Raw genomic sequence first — 19196 nt, 5'->3', positions numbered from 1 at the left:
ACCTTGGCTAAACACCCCCACACTTTGAAATATTTTAAGCTAGGCTTTCTACCTTTCCATTGTTCATATGGAATGGACTTTGTTTTGCTATGGGGCACTCGGTTGAGTATTCGGCTTGCTGTAAGGATAGCTTCCCCCCCACAAGTTTTGCGATAAACCAGAACTTATCAATAAGGCATTCATCATTTCCTTCAATATTCGATTCTTTCTTTCCGCAATTCCATTGGATTGTGGGGTGTATCGGGCAGTAGTTTGATGAATAACTCCATATTCTATGCATATTTCTTCAAAGGGAGATTCATATTCTCCACTTTATCACTTCTAATCATTTTGATTTTCTTGTTCGATTATGTTTCGACTTCATTTTTGTATTGTTTAAATGCATTAATAGCTTCATCTTTGCTATTAAGTAAATACACATAGCAATATCGAGTGCTATCGTCAATAAAAGTTATAAAGTACTTTTTCCCACCGTGAGATGGTGTTGACTTCATGTCACAAATGTCGGTATGAATTAAGTCTAAAGGATTGGAATTCCTTTCAATAGACTTATAAGGATGCTTAACATACTTGGATTCAACACATACTTGACATTTGGACTTATTGCATTCAAACTTAGGAAGTATTTCCAAGTTAATCATTTTTCGCAAGGTTTTATAATTAACATGTCCCAAACATGCATGCCATAAACTATTTGACTCAAGTAAATAAGATGAAGGAGAAATTTAATTCATATCAACTGAGATTACATTGAGTTAGAAAAGGCCCTCTGTGAGGTAGCCCTTTCCAACATACATATCGTTTTTACTAACAACAACCTTATCAGAAACAAAAATACATTTAAATCCATTCTTGACTAATAGTGAAGTTGAGACTAAGTTCTTCGGCATTTCTGGAACATGAAGGACATTCTTGAGCGTCAGAATCTTTCCAGACGTCATCTTCAAGGCAATGTTGCATGTTCCCTCGATTTTGGCAGTAGCAGAATTGGTCATGAAGATCATCTCATTGAGGCCAGCTGCATCATAAGAAGAAAAGAATTCCTTGTTAGAACACACGTGGCGAGTAGCGCCCGAGTCTATCCACCACTCTCGCGGGTTACCTATCAAGTTGCATTCTGACAACATGGCACACAAATTGTCCATTTCTTCATTCTTTTCTGCCATGTTGTCTTGACCTTTATTCTTCTCCTTATCATTTTTCGGAGCACGACAGTCTGAAGCCATGTGTCCAAATTTGCCGCAATTGTAGCAATTTCCTTTGAATTTCTTTTTGCTTGGAACCTTCTTCCCTCCAGAAGCCCGCTTCCTTTTCTTTGAACTTGTAGGAGCAGTTTCAACGATGTTTGCCCCCATTATTGCTTGTTTGCCATTGGCCTTCTTCTCAGCAGATCTGTTGTCCTCCTCAACTCTAAGCCGAACAATTAGATCTTCTAATGTCATTTCCTTACGTTTGTGCTTTAAGTAGTTTTTAAAGCAGCAACAAACTTCTTCAACCCAGCATTCTCGGTCTTATATTTCTTGTCCAAAGCATTCCATAATTCCTTAGAAGTCTTACAGCCGCTATAGACATTATATAGACCATCATCACCCCGTTGAGAATATAGTTTTTACATGGAAAATCGAATGATTCCATGCCTCCGTCGATAAAACGCTCGTTGTCCGAGTCTCTTACGGTAGAACAGGAACTTCCTCAGTAATAAATTTTTGCAAACTGAGGGTTGTTAAGTAGAAGAACATTTTCTGTTGCCAGCGTTTAAAGTCGATGCCAGAAAACTTTTCAGGCTTCTCTGCCGCAGCCATTGCAGGGACAGTTGTGGTGTGACAGGAAGAGGCGGCAATCGTTGCACCAGAACTAGTAGTGTTATCGGCAGTGATATCAACCATTTTCTGTTTGACAACAAAACAGAAACAAAATCAATAAATAGAACGCACAAAGTAATAATGTCGATGACATTTTTATATTCTTCTAATCGAACACACAAAGTAATAATCTCAATGAAGTTTTTATATCTTCAAATCGAGTAAATTACTGGAGTAGAAAATCCGAGGATTTTAGCCTCCAACCAGAATAGAACATTAGATGAAACAGAAATATAATTATTAAATTCTTTAAGTTTGTGATTCTTGTTAATCAAATTATAATCTGTTTACAGAAACTAAAGAACAGTATGTTTATTTCGAGCCCACAGAAAACTGTGTTTCCTTAAAAAATTTAATCCCCTCATAGTTGCCAAAGGGTTGGATTAATTCTTCCCAGGATAGAACGAAATTCTATTACCAATACCGGCAATGGAAATTGCAGAATTTCAGCGAACTCAACGAATGGTAGCAATCACACGACACTTACTGATTTCTGGTTTTGAAAACAATGCAGTATGAGGGGGGGGGGGGGAATCTATTTTTCAGAAAGCAAAAATTTCTCAGTTTTTTCATCTCAGTGTCCAAAAAATGAGGCGAAGCCTCTGAAAATTTGTAGCCTGCTATTTTGATCTGAACAAGTGTGAAAGTGCCTATTCGGTGAAGGAGATGACCGTTGGTCATCGTTGTGTCTGCTGGGAAATAATTCCGTTGGAAAAAAAATTAATTCCATTGAAAAAAATAATTTCGCGAATTTAATTAATTAAGTTAAATTCCGCGTGAATTAATTAATATCAGGATTGGAAATATTAAATAACGAAAATGGAAATAAAATAAATTTGGTCCAAAAAAATTATCAATCAAATCATTTGACCGAATCAGAATCCGAATCGCGGAGGCAGCGACGGCGGTGCGAGGGGCGGTCTCTTCTCAACCCTTTATGAGCTAGAGATGTGTTGCTTAATATAAGCACACACATAACACTTTCAACCACCAATGTGGGAGAAGTGTTCACTTGAAAGGTTATTTTTCAACCTTTCATTTCCCTCCACTTTTGTCAGATAAGCACTAGCAGTCCAATCCTGATATTAATTAATTCACGCGGAAGTTTTTACCATCATCCAGCCCATTGAGAATATAAGTTTCATTTTCATTTTGCTTTGAACTGCTAGTGCTTATCTGACCTTTTCTCGTCTTAAGCCAAGGGTCTTTCGGAAACAGCCTCTCTATCTTCCGAAATAGAGGTAAGGTCTGCGTACACTTTACCCTCCCCAGACCCCACATTGTGGGATTTCACTGGGTGTGTTGTTGTTGATGATGTATCAGCCATTATTATCATACACCAGATACATTTCTTGAGTGAGCAACTGTTAAGGTTTTTCTTATCATAACAAAAGAGAACATAAATGTGCGATTATGTAGAGAAATAATGAGGTGATTTTTGGACTTTTTAAACTATCACATAAATTTAAATAAAAATGATAAAAAGCCAAAAAAAAAAAAAAAGAGGTAAAAGATAAATAGGAATGGTGACCATAGAGAAGTGTCACATCATCATGTGTATGCCTAACTTTATATTATATATAGATTTAGATTTATTTACGTCAAACAAAAGAGCAGGAATAAACAAATTTATAATTATAAAATAAATATACCTAACATAAGGAATGAATTTACTTTTTGAAATGGATATTACATGATTAATCAAGTTAATCGAGCCAGTTCAACTGAGCTCGAGCTTTGATCAAGTCGAGCTTGACTGAGTTCTACTAATTGAGTCGAGTCAAACTGAACTTTGAATGAAATAAGGCGAATCGATATTAAAATCTTCCTGAACAAGTCAAAGCTAACATGCTCCGAGCTCGCTTGATTCTTTATGCATACTTTTATATATATATATATATATATATATATATATATATATATATATATATATATATATATATATATAGTCTTTCGGAACGTGCAACTTTGTCCCTTATTATTATTATTATTATATATTTTAAAAAGTTTTGAGTTATAAAATAGGAAATGTTGAAATCAAGATATTAGTTTACCATTGACATTTTAAGTAAAATTCATAACACGGGGACGGTGACCACAAAAGTGGGATGGATTGTGTAGATTTGGAAGTACCATCAGAAGAAAAAATGGAAATTAAATTACAATAAAACCCAATTTGTATTCAGTAATTAAATATTTCTCTTTACTCAACCAAGCCCTCACAATTTATAGGAATTTATTTAAGATGAAACTTTAAGTACCTAATTCCATAATCTCCAAATTCAAAGAAGCTAACAATAAACTAAACAAACATAGAAAACGTAAATGAGGTTGATGTTTTATCACAGATTCACAAGACAAAAAAAGATATATGTCCATTCACTAAAATTACAATACCTCTAAATTTTATAATCTAAATTTTTATTGACAATAGAATATTTAACTATGATACAACACAAGAATCACACATACAAACACAAACAAAACATATACTGTATATTTCAAACTCTCCAAACAGTAAGAGAGAAAGCACATGGGAAAGCAGAATACCAAATACCAACTAACAAATGAAGAGACTTTTTCGGACAACAAAATGCTTGGCCTTGGCACTGATGCTTGAACTCCAAACTTGCTAAAAAATACATAGCACGAAGGGCAAGAAATGTTGAAATAAAATCGTACGAAGACTGTTTTGATTTGAGAATTTGAATAAACAAATCATTATGGCATTGAATTATACGTGGGTACATGTTTCTATAGTTAATGTCATTTTAGTATAATTTTGTAGATAAATACGTGTTGTAATGATTTTCATGAAGCTACTGAACATCTCTTTATATGTATTGTACTTGTTTCTTAGAATCTTTTGTACAGAGCACATATGATAGAATATTCTAGAGATGGGGTTGCATCAGGGATCAGCTCTTAGTCCATTTTTATTTGCCTTAGTGATGGATGAACGAATGCAGAAAATTAAAGGTGAGCTGCTTTGGTGTATGTTATTTGCGGACGGATTGTTTTGATTGAAGAAACCCGCAGCGGAGTTAATGCTAAGCTGGAGGTTTGGAGACAGACTCTAGAGTCCAAAGGGTTTAGGTTGAGCAAAACCAAGACGAAATACTTAGTGCAAGTTTAGTGATGTGCAAGTTTAGTGACGTAGAGCGTCAGATGGGCGTGGAAGTGTTTTAGATATCTTGAATCCATTATCCAAAGAAATGGGGAGATGATGATAATGTCACACACGTATTAAGGCAGGATGAATGAAATGGAAGCTCACCTCCGGAGTCTTGTGTGATAAAAAGGTGCCACCAAAACTTAAAGGCAAGTTCTACAGAGTAGTAGTTAGACCTACTATATAGATGGGGCGGAATACTGACCCGTCAAGAAAGCTCTCGTTCAGAAGATGAAGACTGCGGAAATCAGGATGTTGTGATGGATGTGTGGGCACACTAGGAAAGATAGGATTAGAAATAAAGTTATCTGGGACAAGGTGGGAGTGGCCTCGGTGGAGGACAAGATGTGGGAAGTGAGGCTGAGATGGTTCGGACATGTACAGAGGAGATGCACGGAGGCCCCAGTGCGGAGGTGTGAGAGGCTGGCTATGGATGGTTTCATGAGAAGTAAAGGCAGACCGAAGAAGTATTAGGGAGAAGTGATTAGGAAGAAAATGGCACACTTGCACCTTACCGAGGACATGACCTTAGATAGGAAATTGTGGAGGATGCAGATTAGAGTAAAAGGTTAGTAGGTAGTAGAGCGTTGTCTCGTGTATCCTTTCATACTAGTAGGCATAGTCTTATCTTTGTCGTCCTACCCTTCGATTCTCTGTTACTATCTGATGTCTCTTGTACTTCGTTTATCGTTTTAGTTTGCTGCAGTTACTATTACTTTTCTTCATCCTGCTTATTTATAGTATTGTGCCATGGCTTCTTTAGTTTTGTCAATTCTTATCTGACCTTTTGTCACGACCCAACTCGTTGTGATGGCACCCACACTAACCCGCTGGTGGGTGAACCATCCCATAACCAATTATCCAATTCAGTTATACAAGTATAAATCCATATCAAGAATAAAACCATAAAACTCTCTAGTCATGCCATAAATAAAATAAGATGCGGAAGTCTAACTATTACAATCCCAAAATCCGAAAATCATCGTACAAGGACTCTAAAGCATAAAGTTGTCTAAGAAATAATAGCTGTCTGAAATGAAGTAGACATCAAGATAGGAAAGATCATCAGGAGGCATGGCATGGATAGAAGCTCACCCTCTGATCTGAAGAGGAAATAGTCCCAAGCTAGATGTGAGGTCTAGAAGAAGTCTCTGGCACACAATCTGTACTCAAAAGGGGTGCAGCAAGGTATTATCAGTACAAACACTAGGTACCGGTAGATATCATAGGCCGACTAAGATTAGTATTATGTATATGTTCATAAAATCAACAAAATAGGCAGATAGGCTCAACAACACAACAACACAACGGGTATCAAGTCAAACATCAACAAATCAACAATGCATCACAAGATTAAGATAAGTCCAATGCAACCAATGATAGTATCTCAATCGTACACACATGCCAATGGCTATTTTCGCCCTTTAGTCATGACCTGCAGGGGACTCATACTGTCCATGTACCACTCGCTCCAGAACTGACCTCGGATCACGAGCCCTTATTTAGGCCACATCATCACCCCTTGTCAAATGTGACTTTATATATATTTTTGTATCTGATCACAATATGCATCTCAACGTATTTCCAGTCCAACCGTCAATATGGAATATGATCAATCAATAAATTCAATGTCAATAAGTGCTAGGCACCATGCCACAAGTCATAACAGGACTCAGATAATCAACTCAACACAGCATGAATATGCAACCATCTCAATCACCAAGAAGAGTATATATTGACTCTTTCCTTCTCATAACACAACAATTTCACCTCAAGTTTCGGTACATAAAGTAATGACGACAAGCCCACATAATCAGAAATCATACCAACCTAAGTGATCTCCAATGAGACATCATGTTTGAAGACCTAATCATGCTTTCTCTCATCAATTCTACTACATATACAATCAATTAACCAAAGTCTAACTCAAGTAAACCATAACCTACCTCAAATGAAGAACTGGAACAATACAAGCTACTCCGCAAGAGCTTTCCCCTTTCGTAATGCTTCGGAACGCTCAAAGTCTAGCAATATAACGCTAAGTAAGAAATAGACCTTCTAATCAAATAAGAACAACAATTAGGGGAAAAGACCCAATGACTTTAACCCCTTTCAAATGGTTGAACTATGACTTAATAATAAATTTATCATAATCTCAATCCTAACAATCATAATCTTGCAATTTATGGGTTTTCTAATCTAGTTACACCTTTCAAAACAGATTTTAGGCCAAAGTTCCCATTTTTAATGGAACCCTAAGTCTCAATATACAATTTTCACCATAAGTAATGAAACTCCTTTCTTAGAAAGTGATCATCTACACTCTTAGATGATTAAACAACAATAAAATCAACAAGCCATCAATTATTCAAGGGTTTAATAATTCGAGGGTTCTAGTCTTTTCATTCACCATTAGAGAACCCTTAACTAGTATATGAACTTAAAGATGATAATCAAATGAACAAGGAAAAAGGTTAAGACTTACCCTCAAGGAAGAATCCACCAAGACTCTAGGAAATTCACCTCTCACTTTCTTGGGAACAGTTTTTGGAGTTATGTGGGTAATGCCTCGAAGTCAACAATTTAAAAGTGGGTTTCTGTCTCCCATCGACCGTTACAACGGTCACTAGTCGCGCTACAGCAGTCTCACTGTAGCAGAAAACACCACCGCTACGGCGGACCTCAGTAACTCGCCCGACTTGCTATAGAGGTCAAGATCGTTTCGTAGCGGTCCCGCTATGGCTGTCCACCGCCCGCTATGGCGGACTTTCCCAATTTCTGAAATCCCACAGCGGTGGACTCGCTACAGCGGCCCTCTCCCGCTGCAGCGGTTGCCTCCGAACCAGTAACCTCTGGTTTTATACCAGATTTTCACTCAAAATCCCAACATCAATCTGAGGGCCTACAGACACAAACTAAACATGCACACATATGTAAAAACACGCTACGGACTCACCCATGACCTTAGAATTCGCAATGGAGGTCTAATTTACTAAGTTAGCCTCCCCCCACCTCCAATGAAAATGAATCAAGTTTTTCAAACAAGCACACAAAATGAAATCAAGTGCCTCAGTTTTAGAATTCGAACTCTATAAGTTTTCATTCGGCTCATTCCTAGTCCCGGAAAGGAACTAGCAGAGGTAAAATGGTCAAAATGCCCATAACGACAAATAATTTGAGACAATTATTAAATAATAGTTGTTGTTGTACTTATTAGAAAAAATAAACACTTTTTTTTCTCCCAAAAGCAATAAACACCTCATTTTTTTAAAAATAAACACTTTTGGGGAAAAATAAGCTTGGTCAAACATGTTGATTTGGTTTGAGTTATTAAAAAGAAGATAAAGAAGAAATATTGAATTCTCTTTCTCATGAAAAATTTACAAGATAATTCTACTTTATTATTTTTCTCGTTAGTCGTATGCCCGTAAACAAAAACAAAAACTTTTTTTTGTTTACTTGTCATCTCAAATTATTTGTCATGGTTGTTAAAAATAATTGTCTCAAATTATTTATCGTTTTAAAAGTTTGAGGCACAATTAATTATTTTTTCTAATTTTATCCTTAATATATATTGTTATTAATGGAGATGATATATAAATAAAGTAAATATTTATTCATTAAACCTAAGGTCACCTGCTACCAATTTCTATATTCTTTTTTAGCCTGTTTGGATGGGCTTAACTTTTTTTAGCTTATAAGTTGCTTTAGATAAATTAAGTCAAACGAGCTTAATTATTTTTTGAGCTTATTTTAAACACAAAATGACTTTAAACTGGTCAGCCAAATAGTCAAAAAAACTGAAAACTTATAAGCGACTTATAAGCCAATCCAAACGGGCTCTTTGTTTTGAGAGGTTGGATAAAGATAAAGCGACAATTCTGATAAACCCCACCTTGTAACACTCCATTCTTTCAAGGGTTTTAGAACTGATCTTTCAGTTCCTGCTTCATCTTGATTTTGCTTCAGTTTTTTCAACAGAAATCTAAAACAAAAAGGGTAAGCATACTTTTCTATTAAACTTTATTTGAATGGTAGATACGCACCCATGAATTGATTCTTGATTTTTTATTCTTCCATAGTTCTAAAATGGTGTTTCTATTGAGTCAAATGAATGCTGTTTTAGTTGCAATTTTTTCTCCTTTTCTTGATTTTTCTCATAACACGGATAGATGGGAACCCTTTTCTTTTATAAAAAAATCATTTTTGCTTCTCTTCTGCTTGAGCAAGTCTCTTTTGTAGAAACTAACCCTTTCCTTTTATAAAAAATTCATTTTTGCTTCTTTTCTGCTTGAGCAGAGTCTCTTTTGTAGAAACTAGTAACCCCTCCATTTCATTTTTATGAAGATGTTTGACTTGAATACAGAGTTTAGATGTTAATTTGATTGTATGTTATATTTTTGTGCTATTGAAGGTTGAAATATTAGTTTGATAGTGAAAATATCACATCAGCATGTGAAATCTGAATGATTAAAAATATATGAATGTAAAGATTGTATAGAATAATATATTTTGTGAATGGTGTAATTGAAGTTGGAATGTCTCAAATTGAAAAATTGTGCTATGAATTTGATGAGGGGAGTAATAATTTTGCTGCTAGTGATTGAATAATCCAAACTTTGGAAATAATTTATGTACGTGATTGCTGGAGTCTAGCTGAGTCAACTGCTTCTAGAGACCTGAAACTTCACATTTTGTTTAATCTGTGGTACTTTGCAATGATAAAACTAGCTTTCCAACCCCTTATAAGTCAGTTTGATACCATCGGGTTGCTACTCAGCAAAATTGGTCTTGAATGGCCTATAACTTCTCATCCAGCCAATTTCTCCACAAAAAAAAAAAGATGTTTATTTTGGTTAAATCAGGTCGAGCTGACTATTATGAATTCAAAAACAACTGGACAATGTGTGTTTACATAGCATTTGACTGGCAGCAGATTTGAGATGGCAGCAGAACTTGCTATAAAATGTTCCAGATATATGGTGTTTGATTAGTTGGTAGTACTTTAAACAAAGAACCGGAAAGCTTTAAAGAAGAGCAAATTAGGACTGTGAAAGTCCATCTGATTGAGATCCCTAACATCGGGACTATCTATCTATCTGCAAAACATGCTTGTACTCTTGTGCAAATAATTCTACATATCTGCATTTCTCTTGGACATTGTGTTGGAGGATCCAGTAATTTCTTGTATAATAATTGGTTTGCTTTAAACTAACTAGTGCTGACGTTGTGTAGCTGACGCTGGCTCATTTTTCTTGTGATAGCAATACAAATAGAGAGTGCATCATATGGCGAGTCTCATAACAATGCCTGCTTTAAGCCACTTATCCACCAACACGAGCAGCATACAACGAAGAAATTTGTGTGCAACGTCCAGGAGATGTCGAGGAGTTAGAGCATTGATGACAGAGAAACCACTGGAGGATTTGTATCACGTGAGAGTTGAGAGAGATGTGACAAAAGATCGACTAATGGAGCTTGGAGTTCCACGATGGTCAATGTGGAAAACTGGCAAATGCAAGTTACCTTGGGATTGGCATGTAGATCAGTTGGTTTACATTGAAGAAGGTGAAGTAAGGGTGGTACCTGAAGGAAGCAAAAGATTTATGCGGTTTGTGGCAGGAGACCTTGTTCGGTATCCAAAATGGTTTGAAGCTGATCTCTATTTCAATGACTTCTACCAAGAGCGTTATAGCTTTCGAGCATATGGAGATGACTAGTGAATTTATTTCCTGCAACTTCCCGGGTTTTCTAGTGCAGTTCACTTATTAGTAATCTGTTTCATAAGCATCTTCTGATTGCTGTCTTTGTAATACAAATAGTAGAACATGGTCTATCTAAATGGTATGGTGGCCAGATAACATTCAATTCAGTAGTGGTATGAATGATTATCTATGCACTGGTCAATTCCGATATAAATTTTGAATACAACCTTCCATCTTTTCCTCTCAGGATCATAAAAGTCTTTGCCCCCAGCTGGAAAATCTTTCAAACATAAACAGACACTGCTAGCTGTTACTTCATCCTCATTGTTACATTGGGAGAGCTGATCAGAATGCTTTTGGTATCAGATTGTCAGTTAAAATACCAACACTATTATCAGTTGCTTTGAAATTGTCTTTTCATCTAAGTGCACTCTGCATATGGATATTTATCTTTAAGCTGTACTTTTCTGCCTTGTGGACACTGAACAGCAAGATGACAGCCACAAGGAAGAGAAAACATAAGTGAAGCGCGGTGCAAGTAAGCGATTCAGTAATTAAAGCTTCATGACTCCATTTTGGTTCTTAAAGTTCCCTTTAAAGCTTCGACGAATAGCTCGTAATGCTGCATCTCTTCCAAGACCGGGACCTTTTATCATGACTTCTACTCAAGACCGGGACCTTTTATCATGACTTCTACTCGTTACCTTGATCCACTACTGTACGGATAACGTTTGCTGCTACGGTTTGATCAGCAAGGAGAATATTATGAGAAAAAGCAGCTCAAACACCACCGTGATGCTTCTAAAATTGTCTTTTCGTAATTTGTAGAATTTTACGTCAGCTGAATTTGCAAAACTTCTTTCGGAAGAGGCAATTTAAAGAACGGAAAAGGGCTAAATATACCCCTGTACTATCGGAAAAGGGCCAAATATATCCCTCATTATACTTTGGGTTCAAATATACCCCTGCCGTTATACTTTGGGTTCAAATATACCCCTGTCATTATACTTTGATCCAAATATACCCCTCATTTTAACGAAGCGACACGTGTCATAATTCTATTGGCCTATTTTAAATTATCCCTAATTAATTAAAATTCAACCCATGACCCGATATCCAATTGAAAAACCCTTCCGGTATCCAATTAAAATGGAAGCTTCCCTCCTCCTTCTTCGCATATTCCTTGTTGAACAAATCCAGAGCTAACTGAGACAATTTATCTATAGAATCATTCATTATATTTATGATGAGGGATTGAAGATGGTATAAGACCTTTCAATCTTCAATTGATTCTTTGCTGCAATACATTTTCCAATAGATTAACAAGCTTTTGGATCTGTGGTCAGTATATAACTTGAATACTAAGAGAAAAATAAGAATGAATAAGATAAAATCCTCGTTTAAGTATTGGTCTGTGCAAATTACCAATTTAATTTTGGTCCATTCGTTGTGGTAAAACTATGGATCGCTTGGAAAAGAGAAGAAGAAGGAGGAGGAGGGAGCAAAACTTCCATTTTTATTGAATACCGGGTATGGGTATAGATTTTTTAATTGAATATCGGGTTATGGGTTGAATTTTAATTAATTAGGAAATAATTTAAAATAGGCCAATAGAATTATGACACGTGTCCGGCCGTTAAAATGAGGATATATTTACCCAAAATATAATGGCGGGAGTATATTGAATCAAAGTATAACGACAAGTATATTTAGGCTTAAAGATAATTGAGAGGTATATTTGACCCTTTTTCAATAGTATAAGGGTATATTTGGCCCTTCTCCGTTTAAAGAATAACCTCAAAAAATGTTATTGGTGCAATTCAGCCGATCAAAGCTCACACATGGAGTTTCACCTTTGGAGCTTGAAACTCAAGAACAGTAGCTATTTTTCGATTACATGGCCAACAAATGGCCAGTGGTTGCAATTTGGATCAAGCTAATCCAGCAGCATGGACCAAGTGTACGACTTTTGATTTTTCTCTAGTTTCAAATGCTACAAGTGAAATTCTAGGACATTGAGAAATTTGAAACTCCATTACAGTGACTATTTTTCAAAAACATGGTCAAAAAGTGGCCATTAAATACTGTTTCATCAAGCTAAACCTGCAGTGTTGGCTGCGTATTTCTTATGATTTTCTCTTACTTTTAACTTGAACAAGCCATAGGGAAATATCACAAGCATATTCAACTGCTTGGGGCATAAGATGTACAAGCATATGCGTAAAACTTGGAATCTGCCAGTGTTTGGACAATAAAATAGAATCTGCCTCAAGGGAATATATAATCCAAATACATATGCTGAAGGAGCAGAATCTGCCTCAACGGAATATATAATCCAAATACATATACTGAAGAGGGCCTGTTTGACTTGCTGGTGTAAATTTAAGGCATTTAAAGGATTTTACTTCATTTCTCTGAGTCCAATCAGATTGAGGACCCAAATGTATACTCCATAAACGATTGACAATCATTCTGTAAATACCAATCACCTCACCAAACTGAAATTTCCATGCGTGATGGAGTAACTGATTACCTACACAATTTCCCGGAACAATCGGAGAAGAAACCAAATATGCTAATTGCTAAATTGCAAAATGAGCATCCGAACAATAAAATAATATTTCTTTTTTTGATAAATATAACCAAATAAATATTATCAGAAATCCCAAGAGGTCCTACATCTGAGACCTTAAATATTTATAGTACAAAAGCCCCCACGCAGATGGGGCAAAAGGCAATAAGCCGAGCACCTGCACCCTTCTCACCGCCCAAAAAAAAAAAAAAAGCATAAATGAAGAGAAAAATAAGAGAAACTTGCTATCCACAAAAACCATTATCACCTTCATCATCTGGCTGCTAAGCTTAACACACCATGGATGTTGGCACCAAGTAACAAAATACAATTCTTGGGCCTACATTTATGGTTCAACTACCCAAATTTGTCGCTAATTGGAGCTGTTGGCAATGACAACAGAAGAAGCGTATCTAGAGACAAGCACAGCTTCATTAGTCACAAAGTTGGAAGCTGCTACATCTTCTAAGCGTTTCCAGGTCAATTCCCGCCTCTCCTGTGTCTCCTTGCTTTTCATCTCATCTTCTTGGAATTTCTCTAAACACTCATCAAAAAGTGCTTGATCAGCATCTGAAAAGATCTTCCTTACATTCAACGTCAGACTTTGAACAGCTTGGTTCCAGTGACCACGGGTGTTTTTCTCCAAGAGTGGAAAAATTATGGGTAAGATCACTTTACGATTCTGGATTATTAGATTTCTTATGTGATCGTTATTCCACAGGAACAGAGCACGTTCAGCCACCTGCCAGTTTGTGGGAAATGGAAACATTCAAGAGTAGAATAGACTTGATGCAAATTAAGACTCCAGAAACAAGAAGCAGACAATTTGTTTCTGAGGTTTGTTGCAAATAAGAAGTCAATGTGTATTTTGACGTTTCTTCAACATAAGATTAGGTTGCTCTGCAAAGTGAACTTCACTGTTCATAAAGAACTCATGCTGCTTGAAGTTGTCCCTCCCGGCTCCAGCGATTAACTTATGATAAAATCCATTAAGGACACTTGGAATCATACTTCAGGACCAATCAGGAAAATAGATAAATGAAAGTGTTAAAAGAATTAGGACACGTGCAGAGCAAGACAAATGGACCATGAACAAAAATATGGATGAGACAAAGCAGCAAAAACATGTGACTTAACAATTTATAAGCATCTGCCAAGCTTATCTAGAAATCTATAACTTCAGAGATAAGGTATAATTTTATTGGAAAAATCCCAGATAAATGAGATTTTCTACAAAGGAAAGGCCACAATGCCAAGCTAAGCTATCTAGTTAAATCTATAACTTCAGAGTGGTTTTTCTATAAGGTAATAATTTTATTGATGTAGTGGGGAAAATCCCAGATAAATGAGATTTTCTACAAAGAGCACCCAAATATATAACAATTGGACCTCATGGATGCCCCAAAAACTAAGTAGAAGCAAAAGTCATGCCAAAGACCTCTTCCATTTCTTTATGTCTGTATAACCCACACAAGGGCCAAAGAGGCAAGGAGTTACATCCCAAGCTCTGCATCTCAACTTTCAACTGTTGCAAGGTAATGTATCCTCCATTATGACAAAAAATTTCCTGCCCCCATTAAGTGATAGTCAAGAAAATAGTTCTCAATGTCAAACAGTATAAATGTAAAAAACAGAGTGACACTGGCATCATACTATGTTTATTTCCTCTATTTGGTATTCTACTAAAGGGAATGGAAGTGCCTATGCACAAGGAAAACCTGTTCCAACCAAGTCTTAGAATCGTTTTTTCATTTGCTCACTCAAGCAATTCCACATACTGACTAGATTTGGCTTTATCCATTTACTTCTTTTTTCTTTGGGACCTCTTTTCAAGTTAGCTAGATGAGCATAAAGGTCTTCCCTTTTCCTCTATGGCTGGAGTAATGTTCCACTTAGATTGACCCTCTATCAACCTTGAGTCCTAGAGAACATCAGAATGGCGCTGAGGAAACTCAACCAACGAGTTATAACACATAAATAGCAAAGGGGATAGATTTCTGACTGCATGTTGTTGCTATAGAACTCATAAATCACCAAAAGATATAGTTTAATGCGAATTAATTGAAGGCACCAAATACTACTTACCGCGCCTTTCCCCGCATAGATTTGACTCGTCCTCCTATGGCGACTTGGCAAGCAATACTTTTACAACTCCCTTACTAGTTTGTGTTTGAAGCTATCATGCAAGTATCTCCTTCAGGTTCCTCTTCTATTTCCAAAAGGCTATACACTCTCTGTCGCATTAAGTCTTACCTGCTTTCTATTTATTTATTTTTTCAATTGGAAGTCTTGCCTGCTTTCTGTTTGCTTATCTTTTTGAACTGGAAGTCTTGCCTGCTTTCTATTTACTCCATTATAACAAATTAACCTCTTCTCTAAAATGCCAAAATACCATTTCCTATCATAACAATACTCTACACAAAGCGGTAGCAATAATAGTAGTAGCAGCAGCAGGAATAGTACAGTAGTAAATTGTTCTAGCTTCTGCCCAAAGTTGTACAGCTTCTAGTCTCCCAAGATATGTGAATGGTTTGTGAGCTGAACACTTCACAAGGCTTTACTCGAACTTCTTTGGTGATAACAAGTCAAAATACATACAAGCCGAAACTAAATAAAGGAACATTTGTCTTAAGTTCTCAAAACCATAACCAGGGAATGAGAAGGACTATTAAAACTTAAATTCTGCTTCCAGATGAGGGGCCGTAACCGAGAATTATCTCTCGATCAATCTTTCTATTGCTGGAAAACTAACTTTAAAAGTAAAAATAAGAGCATGTAAATACTGTCTATGGAAATCATGCGTCAACATAAAATATGCCAAGGTTAATGGTTATGCCTGATCTCTATTGGGAAAAAAGTAACTATGATTGAGGCTTTAGCATCACAAAATAATCTTTGTGTGTGTATGTCTACCTCTGTGTGTGTGTGTGTGTGTGTGTGTGCTCGTGTCGGTTTGCCTGTGTGTCTAATGATATAGAAGAGGTGCCTAAATCTGACAACCTACTGAAGCGAGCAGTGAGAGCTCGAAGTGAATCTGACCATTTCCTCTATACTTGGGCAATCTACCAATCTTTTAAGGGAAATCTACTGATATTTTAACAGAGGCTCTTCAGTAAATAAAGCTTGCTAAGAGCCTGTTTGGATGGGCTTATGCCTATAAGCTGTTTGCAGCTTATAAGCTAAAAAAAATAAGTTGGGGTAGTCTAACTTATTTTTTTTGGCTTATAAGCTGTTTTCAGCTTATAAGCTGCTTTAGATAAGTTAAGTCAAACGAGCCCAATTATTTTTTTTGAGCTTATTTTAAGCACAAAATGACTTTAAGCTGGCCAACCAAACACTCAAAAAAGCTGAAAACAGCTTATAAGCAACTTATAAGCCAATCCAAACGGGCTCTAAGTAGATAGGTTATTCTCTGTTTGAGCTTTTCTCCACCAATTTGCTAATTTAGTTTGAGCTATATTTGCTATGTGGATTTGCAACTGTAATTAATATTTTAACTTACCTAATCCTTTAAAGTCGAAACTACTCCAGTTGTGCATCTATTTAAACTGAAGTCAACATCTCTTTCTGTCCTTCGCCTTTCATATGATAGATGATATATCACTTGTACGCCACTCTTATAACCTGGAGCACATGTGCTCTTTACAAAACCAAAAGCACGGTGCTCCTAAACCTATGAACTGGTCAAACAGAGCGTTCAATAGATCTTCCAATCCTAAGGAAAAGAAAATGATATTAACTAGAAAGACGGTGACATGTATCTTCAACCAGTCAAGAAAGTAATACAAAATCTTTTTAAGTATTTCAAATTTTATGTTTCGCCATCCAGATAATGTCCACTTCGCCAAATGGAACCTCAGCATTCCTTCTTTATCATCTTTCAGAATTAAGCTACAGTGAAATTATAGTTTCATGACTTCATCCATGCAGATATTGAAGATATGTATTGTTTATTGCATAGACCAATCTCAATATCAGCAGCAAATTTATTATCGGTTCAGCTTATATTAAGAAAAATCTGAAGAGATTAGTCATTATCCTCTCCTCCAAACTCCACCCTTAGAATTTGTAAAGCGCGGGAAACTGAGAGGAGGTCCTTATCAATGAAGCAGCGAACCAGAAAGATTGTTTGAGCTTCAAATTGCCATCGGTAGAAACAGGAATCAACCAAACATAAACTGCGAAGTTCGAGCTAGTAAAATATGGAATCAAAAGAACCAGAATATGATACCTGAAAATGAGAGCTATTGAGACAACGACCAATCTGATGGAACAAAGGAACCATGCACCGTTGAAACTCTGCAGCTTGAGTAGCTTCCAGAACTTCCTCCAACTCACCAAGAAACATGACCTCCTTGCCGCTATTGGTTACTGGCCAGTACTTCAAAAGTCCTCTGATCACGGTGTCTGCCAACTTGAAGTCTTTCTCAACAAACTGCGTGATGCAATACATGAGTTGTTGGTGGTACATGGCTACACATTTAGGTTTGTGAAGGGGAATCAATGCACGGACAAGAAAAAGCTTGTGCTCTTCCTTTAAAGGCAGAGCAAATCCATTGATTATACTGCCCAAGATCTCCAGCAATTCTGCAATTCCGTTGTGCTTCTCAGTCTCAAAGATAAACCTGTAAAATATATTATTTATCGCTTTCCTGATAAAAGGCCTATGCACCATGAACTTCCCATATACCCGATGAAGAATTGTTTTCAAGTACTCACGCTCACGTTGATCCTCTGAATCAAACAGTTCGAGCAATCTCAAGACAAAAGAGTGGTCAATGTATCTTTTTGCAAGCTTAGCATCCGTCTCCGATGAAGCCACAAATCGCAAAAGGAGCTCATAAACAACCTGAAGGTGAGGCCACAAGGGTTCCATAGTGGGTTCATCCTCTTCTGGATCAAACATATCCAGTAGCCCATTATCATGATTAAACGAGGGTAATGTCCTAAACAAATTCACACTAACCATTTTCGTTAGTTCTTGCATTGTGACTTCATTAAACTTGGAATTCACAGCTGAAATATAATCAACTAATTCAAGCAATGTCTGTCTCTTGACATCCTTCTCCTTCAAATTCTTCGTAGGGTCGCCAAAATCAAACAACACACAACACATTTGCAACTTCCTAATCAAAAGATTCTGCTTTTCTGCACTCGGGACATCTCGAAAACTCGGCAAAACCTCATACGATAACGCAGAGTTCATAACCGACGGTCCCACCTGCCCATTAACCCGAACCGTTTTGTTCCCTTGATTCCCATTATTAGTAACCTGAGACGTTCCAAAACTCGTCGAATTCGACATTTTCCCCGTATTTCCCAACCCCTTTGAGTTATTACTACTATTATTAGTAACCCCATAACTGTTCGAATTCGAGTTCACCGATGAAAATGCTGAAACTTCATTATGATTCGACTCGTTCGATGATGATGATTTTGAAGGCTTCCTAGGAAGCTTCCCCAAAATATTCTTAATCATGTCACAAAATGGTAAACCAACAGTAAAACTACACAAAAATGTGGCTAAAATTGCAATCTTTTGGATACAAATCAGAACATGTACATCCTACGGAGGGCTACAAATGTAATTCTATAAATTGAAACGAACCATAAGCTTAATAAGTCATTACCTTAACGAATTAGTGAGAAAATTCAACAGCAAAAGCTATCGAAATGGCTCGAATTGCCAAGCCGGAAATTGACAATACATTTTCGTCGATATATTTATGATCAGCGAATTGGGGAAATTAGAATGGAATTTGAATTTGGCAAAACCCTAGAATTTTGAAGTGGAGAGTGACAAGGGAAATTAAGAACGTAGATTCTTTTAGTTTTACAGAGGGGGAAAATAATGTTATGGCGAGAAAAGCAATAGTGCAACAACA

At 36.6% G+C, this 19196-nt stretch overlaps 2 protein-coding genes across 4 annotated transcripts; one reads left to right on the top strand and one right to left on the bottom strand.

The window, feature by feature from the left end:
• The first annotated feature begins 8879 nt into the window (after positions 1-8879).
• LOC132036591 (uncharacterized) lies at positions 8880-10985 on the top strand. 2 transcript variants are annotated; one of them, XM_059426958.1, is made up of 2 exons: positions 8880-9033; positions 10299-10985. In XM_059426958.1, exon 2 carries the CDS (start codon positions 10323-10325, stop codon positions 10752-10754), a length of 432 nt encoding a protein of 143 aa, XP_059282941.1. In that variant the 5' UTR covers positions 8880-9033; positions 10299-10322; the 3' UTR covers positions 10755-10985. The 2 variants fall into 2 exon arrangements, with proteins under 2 accessions (XP_059282941.1, XP_059282942.1); XM_059426959.1 differs by having other exon boundaries at positions 10270-10985.
• Positions 10986-13343: 2358 nt separating this feature from the next.
• Positions 13344-19196, bottom strand: LOC132035914 (serine/threonine protein phosphatase 2A 59 kDa regulatory subunit B' gamma isoform). 2 transcript variants are annotated; one of them, XM_059426074.1, is made up of 2 exons: positions 17543-19189; positions 13344-14053 (listed from the first exon to the last, which is right to left on the bottom strand). In XM_059426074.1, exons 1-2 carry the CDS (start codon positions 18788-18790, stop codon positions 13685-13687), a joined length of 1617 nt encoding a protein of 538 aa, XP_059282057.1. In that variant the 5' UTR covers positions 18791-19189; the 3' UTR covers positions 13344-13684. The 2 variants fall into 2 exon arrangements, with proteins under 2 accessions (XP_059282057.1, XP_059282059.1); XM_059426076.1 differs by lacking the exon at positions 13344-14053 and adding an exon at positions 14060-14284 and having other exon boundaries at positions 17543-19196.

This window comes from Lycium ferocissimum, chromosome 11, assembly GCF_029784015.1.
Source record: "Lycium ferocissimum isolate CSIRO_LF1 chromosome 11, AGI_CSIRO_Lferr_CH_V1, whole genome shotgun sequence".
In the NCBI taxonomy this organism is placed as follows: Eukaryota; Viridiplantae; Streptophyta; class Magnoliopsida; order Solanales; family Solanaceae; genus Lycium; species Lycium ferocissimum.
This window is presented reverse-complemented; position numbering and strand designations above follow the sequence as displayed.